At 40.3% G+C, this 17,619-nt stretch overlaps 1 protein-coding gene across 1 annotated transcript; it reads right to left on the reverse strand.

Moving 5' to 3' along the window:
- Positions 1-3,081: 3,081 nt before the first annotated feature.
- ankrd33ba (ankyrin repeat domain 33ba) lies at positions 3,082-15,776 on the reverse strand. The gene is made up of 6 exons (XM_068582046.1): positions 15,345-15,776; positions 6,210-6,339; positions 5,767-5,907; positions 5,426-5,567; positions 4,693-4,891; positions 3,082-3,947 (listed from the first exon to the last, which is right to left on the reverse strand). The coding sequence occupies exons 1-6, from the start codon at positions 15,774-15,776 to the stop codon at positions 3,405-3,407; spliced, it is 1,587 nt and encodes a 528-aa protein (XP_068438147.1). The 3' UTR covers positions 3,082-3,404.
- Positions 15,777-17,619: the final 1,843 nt, after the last annotated feature.

Below are 17,619 nucleotides of genomic sequence, written 5' to 3' on the forward strand. Positions count from 1 at the left end.
ACCGGTGGGAGAAAGCGGTATTTCAGTCATTTAGGTCAAGCATCAAGATGGAAATTACAAATGCACAAATTCACCAAAACCAAACTACTTGTTATATTTCAAGCATCACATCACACTGAGGGAGTTACTTTTCAAACAGCATTGACAGGATTTTATGTAAAAGTAACCTATTTTCTGTAGTGTCGTTTCTGAACATGTCGAACAGAAAGTAAAATGCAGTACTTTTTTTTATATCAGGTTTGGTGTCATCAAAACTCTTGGGAGAATATTTTATTCCTTCCTGTAAGACAGCTGCTCTCTGACAAGTTTTCCTCAGTTTTTATCAGTGATAAAACCGCCGCTTGCAGTTCATTTTTAGTTCACACATTGGAGATCATTTTGATGCTGATTTAATTGTGAGACATTTTCATTTATTCATATATTTCAGCTTTTCAGAAATGGAATTCATTAAGAGGGGCCTACTTTATCCTTGATTGCATCACAGTATCATTTCACAGAACACTTAAAAAAAAAAGAAATTCAAATGATCTGGCTCTCTTACCTTCAGCGCGGGGAAGATTACACTGAGTTCTTGCTAAGCCTGAGAAAATATAGAGTCAAGTCATTGGGACCAGAAGAATTATATTTTTGAGCATGGGTTAGAAAGAAAGCATCTGATTTTCTTAAGAGAAATTACATTTTTAAATCAACTATCATTTTCTTTTCAGTTGCTCAGTCGCCACTTACGATCAGCTGCACTCAGACCGCTTCATGTCACTTCTTGATCATTTCATGGCACATGTATAACTCATTTTTTGATAATCATATTCAAGATTTTACAACTATCTGTAGTGACATCATAATAACCGCCAAATCCCAAAACCTATGAAAAAACACATAAAATAAATCACCTAATTATTGCTTGTCATTAGTTTAAAAAAATCATGTAAATGAATAATAGCAATGCAATACTTATATGTGATATGATGACATCATTGTTTAGTTAGTGTTGTACTAAAACCAACCAGCAGAGGGCCCCAACTCAGAAGTCCGCAACATGTTTTGGGTTGGACAGAAGCATGACCTCAGCACTGATCTAGAAGCAGGTCATCCTGTTTGAATCCCGGCCTGTAGCATCCGTAATAGCTGCCGTGCTATTAGTGCATAGCGTCCTGTTTATTTGACCACTTCTAAATTTCTATGAGGGATGTGGGTCAGAGTGTGGGAGGAGGGCCGGAGGGGAATCGCTGACCAAGCCTGTAGCGCCTCATAATCTCAGGTTACAATCTAAGCCAACAGCTGTTTGAGCCACAACCATGACCTAAATATTATCTGATGCATTCGGGGCTAATAGGTTTTGTCTCCCTCACACACACACACACACACACACACACCCAACCCACTCATGTGCATTCATCCACACTCTGTATGAGGTAAACTGGAATAGATGATATAAACAAAATAAAACCATTTTCTGCCATAAATATAATATATATATATATATATATATATATATATATATATATATATATATATTTTTATATATATATATATTTATATAAATATATATATATTTATATATGTATATATATATATATATATATTTATATGTATATATATATATATATATATATTTATATATTTTTATATATATATATATATATATATATATATTTATATATATATATATATATATATATATATATATATATATATATATATATATATATATATATTTATATATATATATTTATATATATTTATATATGTGATGCATTCAAAGGTATCTCAATGTTCTCCGGTTCACAGAAATCCTACAGTTGTGAAACTGCTCCACGCTGAATCACAAAACAACTAACAGAAAAGTCCAAATGAATGTAGTTTTTATTCATGGCCTCATAACAAACTGAAAACTGTGGACAGTGTTGGCCATGATACTGCATTGCCAGCTTAAAGCCATTTTCATATGAAACATTTTCTCATTTCGATGCTAAACGTGTTAATCCAGCGACCGCTTACAGTTTAAGTGCACAACTCTGCAGTTTGCTCGTGGCTTGTCGGGTTTAACTGACTTTCTCTGTGCAGTGTCAAAGCACTCTGCCACGCTGCAGCCAATGAAGTTTATTTGGAGAAATGATTGTGTTGCAGTGTCCTTGTAACCCCTTAGCAACTCATTACATATATTAGACACACACACTTGTGGATGACGCTTGTGGAATAGCCATGAGGAGTTAGGGCCCTGAAATTGAGCTCTAAAAATCCCGACACTATCACTGCACTGTGTGTTTTAAACTCATCCATTATTTTCACTGTTCTAATGTTAAAAGTTGCTCTGTAATGAGTCCATATGTTTGGGATAATCACTCAAATTCTACTTACACTGCCACATTGGAAATGGCTCACCCTTCTGCATTTGCTAATAGATTAAACACGTGCCCCTGTTGCTCAAATGTTTGAGGGTAAAACAAATACATCTGATCATTTTCTTACTTTCCAGCAGAATATAGTGGAGGCATTTCAAAATATAACTAATAAAGCGTCAATCTTTGGCTCGATTGCGATTACATTCATCGTTAGCAGAAGTATTTATTTTATACACGTCATCCATACCCTGTACACCTGCAGCGCAACGAATGGAGATCTGCAATGTAAACATTTGAGATTTAAGTGTCACATCACATTAGTGCTTCACATTTCATTCTTGGTCATGGACGTTAAGACAAGAAAAAATAGGTTTTTAGATATCAGAATGTGAAAAGGGCTATAATTAATAAAAAATAAGAAGTTTCTCATCAAAAAATCTCAAATATAAAATGTATATGTAAATACATTCATAGGTTAGTCATTATAAAGCAGAACAAAAAGCATCTAAAATGTTGCTGTCAAATGCCATTATCATTTATATGAGCTTATGTTTAGCTTGCTCAGTCAATATGACACAACTTTTGGTATTCTCCACTAAGTAATTTAAGGACATCCCATAACACCTTTAATCAATTGTTTTTTTAGGCAGGAAGATGAACACATTCCTTCTGTGGTTACAGTTTGAGATCATTTGAGTCAATAAGTATCCTCTACTCCCATACATTTGAACTCACTGTAAAAAAAAACAAAAAACACTGCTTTATTGAACACCCAAAGCTTAATAAAATATAGACTAGGCCATCCATCAAAAAGCAATAAATATGAAAAATAAGTTAATTAAAAACATTTCAAGTATCAAATCCCCTGATTGACATGAAGGACACTGGGCATTGTGCATTTAATGCTGTCACAGCTGCGGCAGCCATTTGTAGTGCAACTTGCAGCCTTCAGTCTTTTGTCCTCTTTTAGGAACACATCTGGTTATCCATATCTTGTAGAAAAATATTAAAGCCAACTCTCTAAAACTTAATAGTCTTTCGAAGGTTTTTACTGAGGCGATATCATTTCCTTTTCCCAGCGAGGTGTCTCTTGGTCACAGCCTCCAACCTCCTCCTCTCGGCCTCCTCCGCTTTCCTCCTTTCTTCCTTCAGCTCCTTGTACCGCCACTTTGGTAGTTGCAACAGGTGCCCCCCTCCATCTTTGCAGCTGCTCTTCCTCCGTATCTTCTCTGGTTCATAAGTGGGCGTGGGGGCCTTGGAGACCCTCACTTTGGGAATGCTGAACCCCGGCCTGACGCTGCTCCTCCTCAGCACCATGTGGATGGGCAGCAGGCTGGTTCTCCTCAGCTCCAGGGCCTCGTTACAAGCCACCGTGGTCAGGCTGGAGCTCCTCTGTCGCGGCGCGAGGCTCTGGGGCTGGAGGCTGGCCCGGCGGTCCGCTGTGTTCTTGGCCACCAGAGTGACCCGGGAGTTCTGGAAGAGTTTGAGGTGGCTGTCCACCCTGTCGGGGTTGGTGGAGCGGAGCTCCTTGGCGCGCTGCTGGCGGATGATCTCAGGGACTGCGTAACGCCGTTTGCCCACACTTGGGAGGCTGTCTGGACACACCTGAAGCAAAATCAACAGTCTTTGGTGATTGGTATTACTTGTTATGATATCAGTATTCATAGCAATAGCAGAAGTGATGGTTGTGGAATTCTGTTTTTGGTCTTAAACCAAATGTCGTGCTCAGTTTCTCTTTTGTTTACCCGATTGCAGTTCTGGTAATCCTGCATGAATAACCTGCTTATCTGATAAGGCTGCCGTTAATTATATCCTTTAATTATTATGTGCAAATCCCGTGAAAAAGCAGAGAATCTGTTGATTGAAACAAAGATAAATTAGCGCTAGATTTATCCTTTAATAGCATCATTACCACAACATTATCCTTAGTTTATTTGAACAGTGATTCTATGAAACGGCAGCGATAGTACTACTTTATTCTTCTGCTTAATAAGAACAATAAGATAATTAAGTTGTATACTGATACAAAAAACACTCAAATGTGACTATTCAGTCACATTTGAGTCAGTGGAAGGTGATTTCCACTTTGAGCAAGAATGTTTGGCTCCGTCTGAAGATAAGAAAGTGAGCTCTGATATCTCCAACTATGCTGAGTGTGTACATACACTGCAATAATGCAGAGGAGAGTGGCTTTAACAACAATCTTTATCACGAAGAGTAGTCTCCCGCCTAACTTCATCTCTGCTTACATTTGCTAAATGCTTGTTTGGGGGAGGGACACGTGGGTTGGGGTTGATTGATCTGGCGGCTTCCTGTTGAAGAATGAAGCGAGGACACATGAATGACTTACTGTGTGGCATGCCACAGCAATGACCGGGCTCCGCATGGCAGTTGTTATAGAAACCATGTGGTCGATAACACCCTGGTCCTCGGGGTTGGTGACATTCGAGATGTTGAAGATGTTCCGCATGGTGTCAGACAGGCGCTTCAGACAGCCGCGGGGCTCCTGGGCTTTGGCCGCCAGTGAAGCCAGAGGAGGCCACTCTAGACTGGGAGAACATTGGGTTTAAATCCACTGCGTAGCAGCAGGTAGGGTTTACTCTTCTCACCATCATGAAGTAAGGCAAAGACTCTCTCAAGGCTACCTTTGAGTTGTTGGATGCATGTATAGTATTGTATGTATGTGTTGTATTTCCATGCAGTTTCTCCTGCCACTTTGGTCTCTTGCACTGACCGTCACATCGTACACAGAAGTATTTTCTTTGACCTTTTTCCTGAATTCCCCGTGTCTTGCATCAGATAAATAAACACTTCAATCACTTTGTTCACTTTAATCACCGCAACTGTGCAATATAAATATATGTTTATTGTTAAATGTTTTTTTTATTAAATGTTGTGCACATCCCGCCCGGACCAATTCCTTGTATGTGTAAACATACCTGTCAATAACTGGTTCTGATTCTGAGTGAAAGATGACTACAGGACTACATAGCGAGGACACCACCTCTTCAGATATTGGTTCATGATATTGTCCACGACAAACAGCCATGCAGAGAAACAATGTGAGCCAGCTCTGAGTTTACCTATATGTATCACAGTACTGGTGCGGGCAGGGCCGTTCCATCAGGCGCGTCATCACCCAGGCAGTTTCATAGCGGCCCGTAAAGAAAGCCCACTCCCTGGCTGTGAAGTGGCGGCTGAAGTCCCTGGCATTCAGGGCAGCTCCTGGGGGTGACACCCAAAAAGAAGGTTAAATATGACAAGGACAGAGCCCATTTACAGATGTGCAACGAGTGCCGCAAATGACAAAGAAATGCATGTTGAAAATTGTATCTAGAGGCGAGTACGTCATCTGCACACATCCTTCCTTCTGGTCGCTAAAGAGTTTTGTAAATGTAGTGTAAGCAGACACATCTCTCTTCACCTGCCATCATGAGCGAGCGCACACATTCCACCCTGCCCTGAATGGCAGCTTTCATGAGAGCGGTGAAGCCGTGGCAGTTTCTCTTCTCGATGTCCAACCCAGAGTAGTAGTTCAGCAGGTAGTTGGTGATTGTTATGTGGCCTGGAGGAACAGAGAGGTTGTTACCGTGAGTGAGGACACTGTTTGCAATCACAACGTCGGCTTGGATGAGAGCTGCTGAAGCATTCGCACTTGTCCATCATATTTAGGACAAACGAGATCTCGCTCCATACGCTGGTCCTTATGTGTTTTCACACAACAGGCTTATCACTTCTGTTTTAAAAAAAACATATCTGTACATACATGTGTACAACAGTGCTCTGAACCAGCCTGTCAGCTCCTGTATGTATTTCACTGATATACTGCTGTGTTTAGGTGTGTGCGTTTGCTCGTGTGTGTCTTACCTGCTTGAGCAGCTGTGATGAGAGCTGTGTTTCCCTCGCTGTCCTGCCAGTTGACATCCAGATGCGGACACTGAGACAGCGCTATGACGACGTCCACATAACCTTGGTAACATGCAACCAGCAGCCCAATCTGAGACAAAAAGTGACAGGAAAGGAGTTAAATGTGTACATAAATATAATATGCTAAATGATGTATGAACTGATATGAAAGGAATCCCTCTCAATCATTACTTATAACCAACTAAAAGTGTGTGTAACTTCAAAGACGCTGCCCTCTGCCTGTGTTTTCTCTTTTCTTCCTGTTTTGCTAAATCCATCTTTCCAAACTAACTATCTCAATATCTTTAAAAACTGTAACATCTGTTGTCTTTTAATTTAAGAACCGAACCGTCTTGAACTGAGTGGAAAAACAAGCTGACTCCCCGTCTTGTGTTGTGTGCTTTTGTGCGTTCATGCCGAAATAAGAAGTCTTTCATGTGTGTGGACGTGTATGTAAATGGTAGTCTGAGAGTGTGAGTCTTCAGGAGTTGTGTAAAACTCCTGGAAAAGTTGGGTTCTTTCCGGAAGGTGCATACTTCACTAGCCAAGGCAAACAAGTTTACCACCAGAGGAGAGACACGGAGGGGGGAAGCTGCAAGCTGAACACAGAGTGCTCAGTTCACATGTCATGTACACAGTGTGTTTATACATATATACATGAAGTATTCCTGTTAGAAAGAGATGTCTTTCACCTTCAATCAGAGCACTGCTGGATAAATGCTGAGCTTTCACACAGGAGGCCAGAATTTACAGATAAGTCGATAACAGTAAATGATATGTGATCAGACTGTGGCTTGGTAAAACCACTTTTGAAACCGCCTTTGTCATCCCAGGTGTCTTCGGTTCTGCTCCACCGAAGGCATGAAGCTCATGTGTACTACATTTAAATGTACCTTCAAATGGAATAATGGATATTCTTGATATTAAAATGTGAATATTATAAATGAGGTCTTCAATGAAAACAGTAAATGATAGATTTAATTAACTTCAAGGTAAGTATTGACCCTGCGTGTTACATGGGATCAGTGAATGTCACACTGTACAGAATATAAATGAATACGGCATGGTGAAAGTTTTACAGCGCAGGCACGGTGATTAAAAAAGGAACTATATCTACCACCTTTGCCATGAAGGGTTATTAAAGAGACTTTGAAATCCATTCAAACTTTACTGGAAAGCGTGAAGTATTATAATGTTGAGGTAAGTTGTTACAATTTGTTCCACGTTTGATATTCCTCGAGCAGACTTAATTCGTAAAACCTTCTTCTGTGACATGATGTTCCCTTCATGAAACCTGCTTGATACCTTGCACCTCTTGACACGAGCACACCGTGTTACTCCCGCAAATTATTCTCTTAAACTCGGCTGTGAATGTGATCAAAACTTCTGTCTCCCTGAAATGAATACATAAAGTAAGGACTGAAGATTAGTACAGAGAGGGCCCGAAGGTGTATTGACAACATACAACCCCCCCACCATATGTACCTACCACACACACACACACACACACACACACACACATTATACTGACAAGGTGTGCACTAGGATAAAGTTCAATGTGCATCTCCACATACTGAATTTTAAACACACATATAAGTAAAAGTATTAAAAAAACTCATGCAAAAAAGGCCTACATCAATCTTTTTAACAAGTTGCAGCATGTTTCAATCATCCTTCATTAATCAGGTTTAAGACTATGTCGCTATATAATGTCACGTTAACATGTGACCAATCAAAAGCCCCGCCTTTATTTGCATGAATCTGCATCAGACAGGGATTTGGGTTTAGTCTGCAGGATAGGCTGTGCAGTACATGTACAGTAAACGTTTTTTTCACCTGTAAGACAAACCGAATTTACACCTTTGGCTGAAACAAGCCGGGCTGTCAGCCGGCTGGAGATGTAGTCACAGCGGTGCTGTAGAATAGTGAGAGGTGAGGTGGAGAGAGGCCCTGCAGAGTAACTGATGGATTGTCTGGAAGAAGTACCCTTACACTGGCACAGCTCCAGATTGCTTTATCTGGTTGGACACACGCATGTTGACCTTGTCTCTCTCTCTCTCTCTTTCTCACTCGCTCTCTCTCACACACATATATTCTTGGCGAGCCTCCTGTCTTGCTGTGCTGTACTTTAGCAGCATGCCCTGCAGCATGTCTGGAGCAATCTCAGTCGTCTGGCAACGTCCTATTTTCTCTGTGAACCTTTTTCTCAAACACACACAATCACACATAAGCATTAAACTTCCTCTTATATTTTTTTTTAACCCTTTCTCCCCGCCTTTAGTTTTCTGCTCAACACATCCCTATCTGGAACATTGGTTACATTTATTGGGCTGTGAGGCACTTAACCAGTGGCTGCTGGTAATGTAGGTGACAGATAGATTTGAGAGAAGAGCACCAGCAAAATACACACACACACACACACACACACACACACGCACAATTGAAGAGTCACACATGAATCAGGAAAAGGCAATCATGTGCTACACAGTATTACCCACTCAATGACTAAATGTGAGGCTAAAGGGATAAAAATAACAACACTACCAGGGAGCTCAACAAGCCTGAAACATCTACCTCGAGAGAGGCTCTTCCAGGGATGGATGAGTGTGTGTGTGTGTGTGTGTGTGCAGGGCAGTGCATGCATGTGTGTGAGATTCAGTAAAAGTGTAAAGTGAGCCTTTGATTACGACAGAGATCAAAATCCTCACCGATAGTTTTGGTGAGGATTATGTCTTTTGTATGTAGGCCAAATGAAGATGCACACTATGGCAATTTTAAAGCTTTCATTACTTTATTCTGATGGGCGTAAACATACACGCTCCCTGACTGTAATCTCCTCTGTCCCATTACACTGGATCGTAGCTGCTCTAATAAATTGAGTTTATTTTTACCCTCAACATGTCACTTTCATAAAAGTGCAGTTCTTCTTGACATTTTCTTTTAGAATAGCTTGTAAAGTTAAGTATAACGTAACATGTGTTACGTTTGAAGCCAAGGTGGCTTGTGGTGTTGAGTGATATTTTATCTCTTGATACTTACACTAACACATGCTCCTCTGAATTAAGATTGCTCTGATATAATACATGTAGGTAGACATGTCTTCAAATAGGCTCTGCATGTGGATACAAAGCATTATTTAGTATTTAGTATAATTTTTTACATAGCTATTTAAACATTAGCAATTTAATGTCTGTCTCTTCAAAACATTCAACAATTTAGGAGGATTCTTCATTCTTTTGACTTTAACATTCAAATATATTTTTGCTAGTGCCATTTTTGTCCAAAAAAGTACATTTATCACAAACCAGGGTTATACAGTGAGTTCTCTTCATAAAAAAATGAATAGTAGTTTGAGTTGAATTTAACGAAAACTTATATTTGCAATCAAGGTTAGTGGGTTTTGATGCTGTCTGAACACTGACACACAAATCCTGGTCAATTTATTATTAGCCGACACACATACACAGACAAAGACACAAGCGCACACACACACAGACAGACACACACACTCGCAAAGTAATCTGGGGAATATCCAGAGCTAGGAATAGAAAGGCTTAGCCGTATCAGTCAGCGACACAGAGAGAGGGGGAGGGAGATGGATGTAACTGTGCATCTACAGTTAATGTGAAAATGCTGTAATAATTGGCTTCAGTGAGTGTGACACGATACCCAATGAAACCCTTAAAGTTCCCCGTAGACACAATACCTACAGCTACTCCCAGCTCAACTATGTTGTTAATTGCTTCCTAATCAAATCATGTAAAGCATGACCAATGTTTGCAAAAGCACCTTTAGAAAAGCATGATCGTATTTATTGACTGCAGCTGGCACTGAAGTAAAAGAGGATCCGTAATAATTAAGCTTTCGTATCCTGTAAGTAGTTTGTAACCAATAATCAATTTGCAATGTTTTTGCTTAGAGGTTTTAAAATTGATGTAACTAATCTGATATTAGCTATGTTCTTATCCTTATTATGAACTGCCTCTTTATGTCCTGGAAATTGGCGAACAACATCGTGAAAAGTGGTGCAGCATTACCACAAACAGAAACAACGAGGATAGCGTCCACCCGCCAAGCAGAAACCTGTTAAATAATGTCATAATAATAAAGGATTAGCCCTCCACGCTAGAGCAACCAGGACTCTGCTGCCCTTGTGGGTCTGCCGATGCAACTTCTTCAATAAACCAATCTAACTTCCTTCTTGTTTCTGAAAACAGGGCTTACACTGTATTTTTGTATCTATTTTTTTTTCACGCCTCAAAGCTAATTTGTAAATCATCTTCTTGCCACTAGTATCTCTGCAGCCACCATAAACCAAGTATAGAATGCTACACTCTTTTGGTATTTTACAGTCCATCTTTGTGTGCAAAGACACACACACACACACACACACACAGGCAAATACACTCTAGACCGCCCTCAATCACATACACCAGAAGCACTTACACAGACCTACCGGGCCTGTTTCTGTCAATAGCCTCCCTGTTAACTGTGTTCACATGGCTGTATCAAATCAGATGTGTATGACTGTCGCTTTGATTTTTCCACTCATCTGTATTTGCTAGCAGCATCATGCTTGCTACCATCTACAGTGCCAACGTTCTCTCTCTCTCTCTCTCTCTCTCTCTCTCTCTCTCTATCTCTCTCTCTCTCTCTCTCTCTCTCTCTCTCTCTCTCTCTCTTGGTTGCCCTGATAGTTGGTGTGTGTTGGTCTGAAACACTCTTTTTTTGATTTTGTTGCCTGTCACCTAAATTGCTTTGTATCTGTCCTGGTTTGTCAACAAATCTCAACCTATTAGGAAAGTTTGATTGTGTTCTAAAGGAGGAGAGAGAGAGAAAGAGAGAGGGAGAGGGAGAAGGAGGGAGAGGGAGGGAGGGAGGGAGAGAGAGAGAGAGAGAGGGCAGATAACAGTCAAGCAGGGTGGCCTCATTTAAATTGATTGAATCATGTGTGTGTGTGTGTGTGTGTGTGTGTGTGTGTGTGTGTGTGTGTGTGTGTGTGTGTGTGTGTGTGTGTGTGTGCGCATGTGGTTGTGTGTGTGTGTGCGTGTGCATGTGCTCGCATATTTATTCAGTTTTCATGTGAGCATGACAACACACACTGTCCTAAACAATGTCAAAGGTGCCTGATGATATTGATATATTAATATATGTGTATAACTCAGATATAATACTAATGTTTACTGGCTTGCATTTAGCTTTTACTTATGAAGACACAATGCCAATGCTTTGTGGAAATGCCATCCAACACATCCGCTATCAAAGTCCCAACCCTCACTCCTGATCTGACACTGACAGCATATAATTACTGTCCTGTAATTATAGACAATGAAAATTAAACACACGTACTTATTACCTACATAATGGCTTGTCATTAAGTTCCTTGCTATATTTAGCCTTCAGGCTGTGTTAGTTGAAACATGGGCAGTTTCTCAGTCGCCTGAGGGTGCAGAGGACAGACCCTGTTTGTTTATGCCTGGTTTATTATGTTGTGATCATGATTACAGTTAATCAACTTTCACCATGCAAGTTTGGCAGTGGAAATTATGTTTTATTGATTTTTAATATATATATATATATATATATATATATATTATACCTTCTCCAAAGTTTTAAAATGTATTCTCAAATTACTGTTGAACATTTATGAAAAGTGTAGGGTTGTGGTGCTCAATAGATCGATGGTATCACATTGACTGCGTTCCTTTGAAACATTTGTTATCTTTGCCTTTTCTGTGATGACACACGGGTTCATGTTGTGCAAAATGTTGCTCGAGGCTATCTGAGCCCCGGTCAGCGTGTCCTTGCATGATGCAGGTATTTTGTCAACAGGAGAGATTGTTGATGCTTAACTTTTCATCCTGTTACATCATATTAATGTAATTTAATTATGTGGTGGCTATAAACCAAAGAGCCGTTCCACCGATACTGTTTGTCATGTGATAACAACACACACACATATTATATATTTTACCCATTAACTTGTTTTTCTATGCAGCAGTGAATGTTGAACTACCATTAACCTCGACCTAAAGGTATAAATCATCTCATGGGCAAACCAGTATGCTATCATACAAACCATAGTATAGTGTGGCATAAACAAGTCAAAGTATTTCAATTAAAATGCCATAGAAAGTCTTGATAAAGTATGACATAAAAATGTAGTAAAAGGTCGCAGCATAGTGTGCTATTAAATGGTGTATTATATTTTATAGGTGTCCGATTGCAATATTAGATTCAAACAATACACATGTCTCCAGGATCTGCCTTTACAGAGAGTATGCCATAAAAATATCATGAAAAAGTAATTATGACGTACAAAGAAAGTCATTCCAATGTCATTATATATTATACCATAACAATGAATAAATACATAAAGTAATTGTATACTAAGGCATACGACTGCCTTAATATAGTCATAGTGTAGTAAAAGTGTAATTAACAGTCACTGTTTAGTATGACATAAAATAGCAATTTAAAAGTCATAATATAGTATTTTAAAATGTCATAAAAAGTAATTGTATGCCATAAGAAATGTTTAAAAGTGACAGTAAAGTAGGCAATAAAATGTCATAGCAAAGTCAAAGGATGATAAAGAAAAAAAAAAGTAATAGTCATAAAATCATGAGATGAAGCCCTAGTGAGTTATGTAGTATGTCATAAATATGTCACATATTTAATATGTTATAAAAAGCCATAGTATAGTGTAACAAAAACGTTTGTTGTTATTTGATAACTGCTAATTAATGCAACATGTGTTCATGGCTGCAATTTTGCAGCTGAACTTGACCTCTAACTTCCCCGTTGAATACAATAATTTGGTTGCACCAGACAAATGTACGACCTTTTCTGCGTTTGGAGAGCCTTTTTAGTTAAAACATCCCCCTTAACTACTTATGCAGGAAAGGGGGAATAGTGTACATTCAATATTTGGTCAAATTCAAGACTGGGATGTAACACCCCTCTGACTTCAACCCCATTGTCTGGCCTTCTGCTGTGTCAGGATGTTGACATCTGTGTCAGGATGTTGAACACATACACACAAACACTAATGAGCCTAACAGATTCATATCAACACGTGTTTCTAATGGCGGTTGCCTAAACTGCATTGTGTCTGGGTTCTTGCACATCCCTGAGGTCACGGGGCATCGCAAAGCAAATGGGGAATACGCTAGCGCACATCCTGGTTATGTACGCAAACACATAACTGGTGCTCACTGCTACACACATACACACACAACACACACACAAGCTATAGCCAAGCATATTTGGTGTGCCAACCAAATGAATCCCCTCTATTGAGCATGTGAGACAGAAGAGAAGAGAAATCTTTTCATTCCAATGAGGTCATTACTACTCTTCCTTCCCATGACCTCATCGGCTATTACATACATGCACAGCAATAAGGAGGGGCTAAGACGGTGAGCGATTGTCGAATGGTTAGTAATATGAATACACAGATGAGTGGGGAAGGAGAAAGTTAATGAATAACACGCACTACTCCCAAAGCAACTAATTGCACTGCAAACTCCTCTGCTGAAGCTTGTTATTTGTCAATAAGAAGAAACTACATTCCTTTTCCACATGTGATTTAATAAAACGAGTTGCTGGTAATGAGAACAAGGTATTTTTCAACTATTTTTTGAATAAAATGGTAATAAATCAAAGCAAATACTCTGAGTGACAACAATGCAAGGCCAAAGATCCCTCCTCGGCATATTGTCTATTGCCCGTTAATTCAATTACTATTAGCAAAATGTCCAGATGAATGAAAACTAGTCTGGCGTTCCATTATTATGGATTCATCTCTTTGCTCTGGGCTGCAGTACTTTGGCAGGAGTGAAGCGATACACATAAAGGGATACATGCTTTGATTGCACAGCATTGTCCAATCATTTTCCAATAAGCAGTAACTCTTTTGATAAATTGCCTTTAGTGAAAAATATTAATTAGTTTATATAATTTAAAGTCAACGGATCGAAGTTGTACATAAACGGTTGCACATTGCTATTGATATCAATGTTTGCAAAATCATTAAACGAATAGGCACTGCTACTTTATATTGAGCAAACTGTTGCTTTAAAATGCATCTTCAGCTGATATAGTAATACTCTGTATTGCTCTTAGAGACGCTGTCATGCAGTGCCTAAGACATGCAGATGCACACACATACGCATATGAATGGGCCTGCATCTCTCTCTCTCTCTCTCTCTCTCTCTCTCTCTCTCTCTCTCTCTCTCTCTCTCTCTCTCTCTCTCTCTCTCTCTCTCTCTCTCTCTCTCTCTCTCTCTCTCTCTCTCTCTCTCTCTCTCTCTCTCTCTCTCTCTCTCTCTCACACACACACACACACACACACACACACACACACAGAGGATTGTGTGTTCTGCTAACCGTGAGACTGTTTTTATAGAGCTGGAGGTTGCGCCCTCTTGCAAAACTGCAGGTCTCTCAACACACACATGCAAAGACCTGTCAGAAAGTACCAGTTTGGAATGAAAAGTGAATCGGGATAAAGGTGTGAGCTTGTGAAAATGAACCGAACCAAGAAAATAAAGAAAACGTGGAAGATTAAAGCATGTGGCAACCTAAAAACACTCTTTTCAACCCACCTCTCTTTGAAGTACATTTGTAAGTTAACTGCTTGATCAACTGCTAGTTAATTGTTGCAATTAGAATACAAACTAATATCATTTTTCAGTGAGAATGGGCCCAGGGGAGAACCTAGGACTACTTAATGAATCCGACTGAGGCTCTTTGATTGAAGTTGACTTAAAAGTGATGGAGGCTGTCTTGCTTGAGATGTGCTTAAGTTTGATCCGAGAAGACAAAACAGATTTAGGGCCACTTTAGTTCCAATACCATAATAAAAAGCCTACTTGCAGCATAACTTGTCCATAAGTTATTTAACCCCCCCAAAAAAACTACATTAAATGAGAGCCAATATAGCTAACTTTACTGAACTTTACACTTCCACAATGCCTCCCAGTCTGTTTAGTGATAAAACAGAACTAAACGTACCCTCACAGAGGCTAAATCCCACTACATGTGTGAAGTTAGCGTTCTTAAAGTGATCCTAGTGGACTATATGTGCCATACCCTGTTATTTCTATCCTTCTCAGTGACCTCCTCCTCCTTCACTCCATGCCGCAGCATTATCCGGACGATAGCGGCGTTGTTCGTGCAGCACGCCTGGAAAAAGGACAGCGGCTGCGGGCTTTCCGGAGACGGAGTGCGCTCCGAGTCCGCGAACACATCATCCGGCGGGTAGAAGGAGTCGTCCGACGCGATACTCCGACAGTCCTCCAAGTCCTCAAAGTCAACTTCTTCGAAGTCATCGTCGTCTTCCTCCTCGTCGTCCTCCTCGCACGAGCCCAGATAGTGCTCGTCGTCAGAGTTGGACAGCGGCTCCTCGACTATAGTCGGGTGGACCTGGGGGATGTGTCCCCCGACTTTGTGCTGCTGATGGAGATGTTTAACCCGGACCGACGAGACGCCCCCTCCATCTCTGTCGTCCGTGATCAGCACCATCTAACCCCCGAGCCTAGGGCACTGTCCTCGGGGCAGAGTGCAGCCAGGCACGCGGGGCGCTGGCATGGGACTGGTTGTCTCTCCGGCAAGAGCGGAACCAAAACTATCGTGCTTGCTCTAAAAATAAAATAAAAAAAGTCCCTTATATCGCCTAAGGGATCCTGAATTGCACTCCTTGACCCGTGACACGCGATAGGCCTTCTACTTCAGCATGTTGCGCGTGCAGTTACCATCTACTTTTCTGAAGAGTTGACATTATGCATGTGTAAGACCTGAACGCCCCACGAAGTGAAATCTTCTTTACGCGCGACACCCCACCCCCCCCAAAAAGAAAAAAAAGCACGAGATGTAGTTCCAGCTGTTCGGTCAAAGAGCACATCAATAGAAATACGATCCAGGTTTTCGTAACAAAGATAAAAGTGGTGCGAAAGCAGATAGTGAAAGTGCTGCGCACACGGCTGTCCCATGTAGGGCGGAGAGAGACAGCAGTGTGCTAACCTATAGTCGCCTAATCCGATTAGATGGGACTGGGACCTCTCTCTCTCTCTCTCTCTCTCTCTCTCTCTCTCTCTCTCTCTCTCTCTCTCTCTCTCTCTCTCTCTCTCTCGCTCTCTCTCTCTCTTTCGAGATTACTTCTAATCTCTCTGCTAAACGGAACCCTGCAGTGAAACATTAATATTCTTAGAATATCTAAACTATACAGATTGGTGACATCCACCCCTATTTATATTATTTACATTCTTACTACCTCAAGTTTTTGTGGTTTCAAATGATACTGAAAAACGAAAATAAAACCATTCAGAGTTAAATCCCAGTGTGTATGACATTATGCAACTCTTCATCTGATTCATAAAACGGGGGAAAGCAGCATTGAAGTGCCTCTGGTGAGTCATATGAACATCTACAAGTCACCACTTTACTTTAGCAGCTAAACTAACGGGGGTCCTGACTTTTCAGGTTAAGAAGGAATATTATGTTGCAATTAAGTAACGAGCATTATTAAAATGAGTATGGCTAAAAATTGTCTCTCTCTCTTTCTTTCTCTCTCTCCCTCTCTCACTCATTTTCTTGGTCACAGGCCAGTTGAGATAATGGAGACATAGATTGGGCTTTATTACTTGGCACTGAACTATGGAGAGAGTTTGGCTTGTGTGCCTGATCAGTTACATCTCATGGAAAATTCAAGCTAATTTGCAGGAAAATAAATGTTTTTCATCTAGTGTGAATAAGCGACCGTGCAGGCTCAATAGAGATCTTTTATTCAAACATGAGGAAAAAAAACCTGAGCAGATCCTCAAATACAAAATAAATGCTCTAACAGTAGCCGCAAAATAATAAACTATAGAGCAAGCATTGGTATGGCGTCTATTTTGTACTTGAAAATGATCATTTGAAAGTAATTTGGTGAAATCACCGTCACTGAAATGAGATCTTGTGTTCATATTGATCCCGCAAGCAGCATCAGATTCTTGATGGGATGTGCTGGTGTTGTGGTTCACCTATCAGTGAGGTGACCTTGTTATTACAATTCATGTCCTATATGGATAAGCTAAGAGGTTTACATTATCACATCCTTTTTGTTGATGTTACCCAAAGTATCGTTTATGTATCTGGTTGTTGTCACAATCCACAGAAAGGTTCAAAATGAGAAGACATCATCATAATGTTATGTCACGTGTTGTCCGTCGACGTGTGGTTCCTCGATATTCTGCTAACAGGCAACAGACTGATTTACAGAGACGCTCTCCTTTTCCTCTCAAGAATTAATAACATCAATTTGCTGACACCACCTGCTGTGGAAAAACCAAGTGCATAACAGTCCCTGTGTGTACCCATTATTATC

The sequence above is a fragment of the Clinocottus analis genome, unplaced genomic scaffold (genome assembly GCF_023055335.1).
Source record: "Clinocottus analis isolate CAN_PGR_092001 unplaced genomic scaffold, fCliAna1.0.p SCAF_18, whole genome shotgun sequence".
NCBI classification, from domain to species: domain Eukaryota; kingdom Metazoa; phylum Chordata; class Actinopteri; order Perciformes; family Cottidae; genus Clinocottus; species Clinocottus analis.

Bases quoted from the DNA above. Each gene is read 5' to 3' on its own strand.
- ankrd33ba (XM_068582046.1), bottom strand. From the start codon at position 15,776: ATGGTGCTGATCACGGACGACAGAGATGGAGGGGGCGTCTCGTCGGTC. The intron at 5,908-6,209 runs GTAAGACACACA...CTGTTCCTCCAG, and splicing joins CATCACAGCTGCTCAAGCAG to GCCACATAACAATCACCAAC. The intron at 5,568-5,766 runs GTGAAGAGAGAT...TGTCACCCCCAG, and splicing joins GCGCTCGCTCATGATGGCAG to GAGCTGCCCTGAATGCCAGG.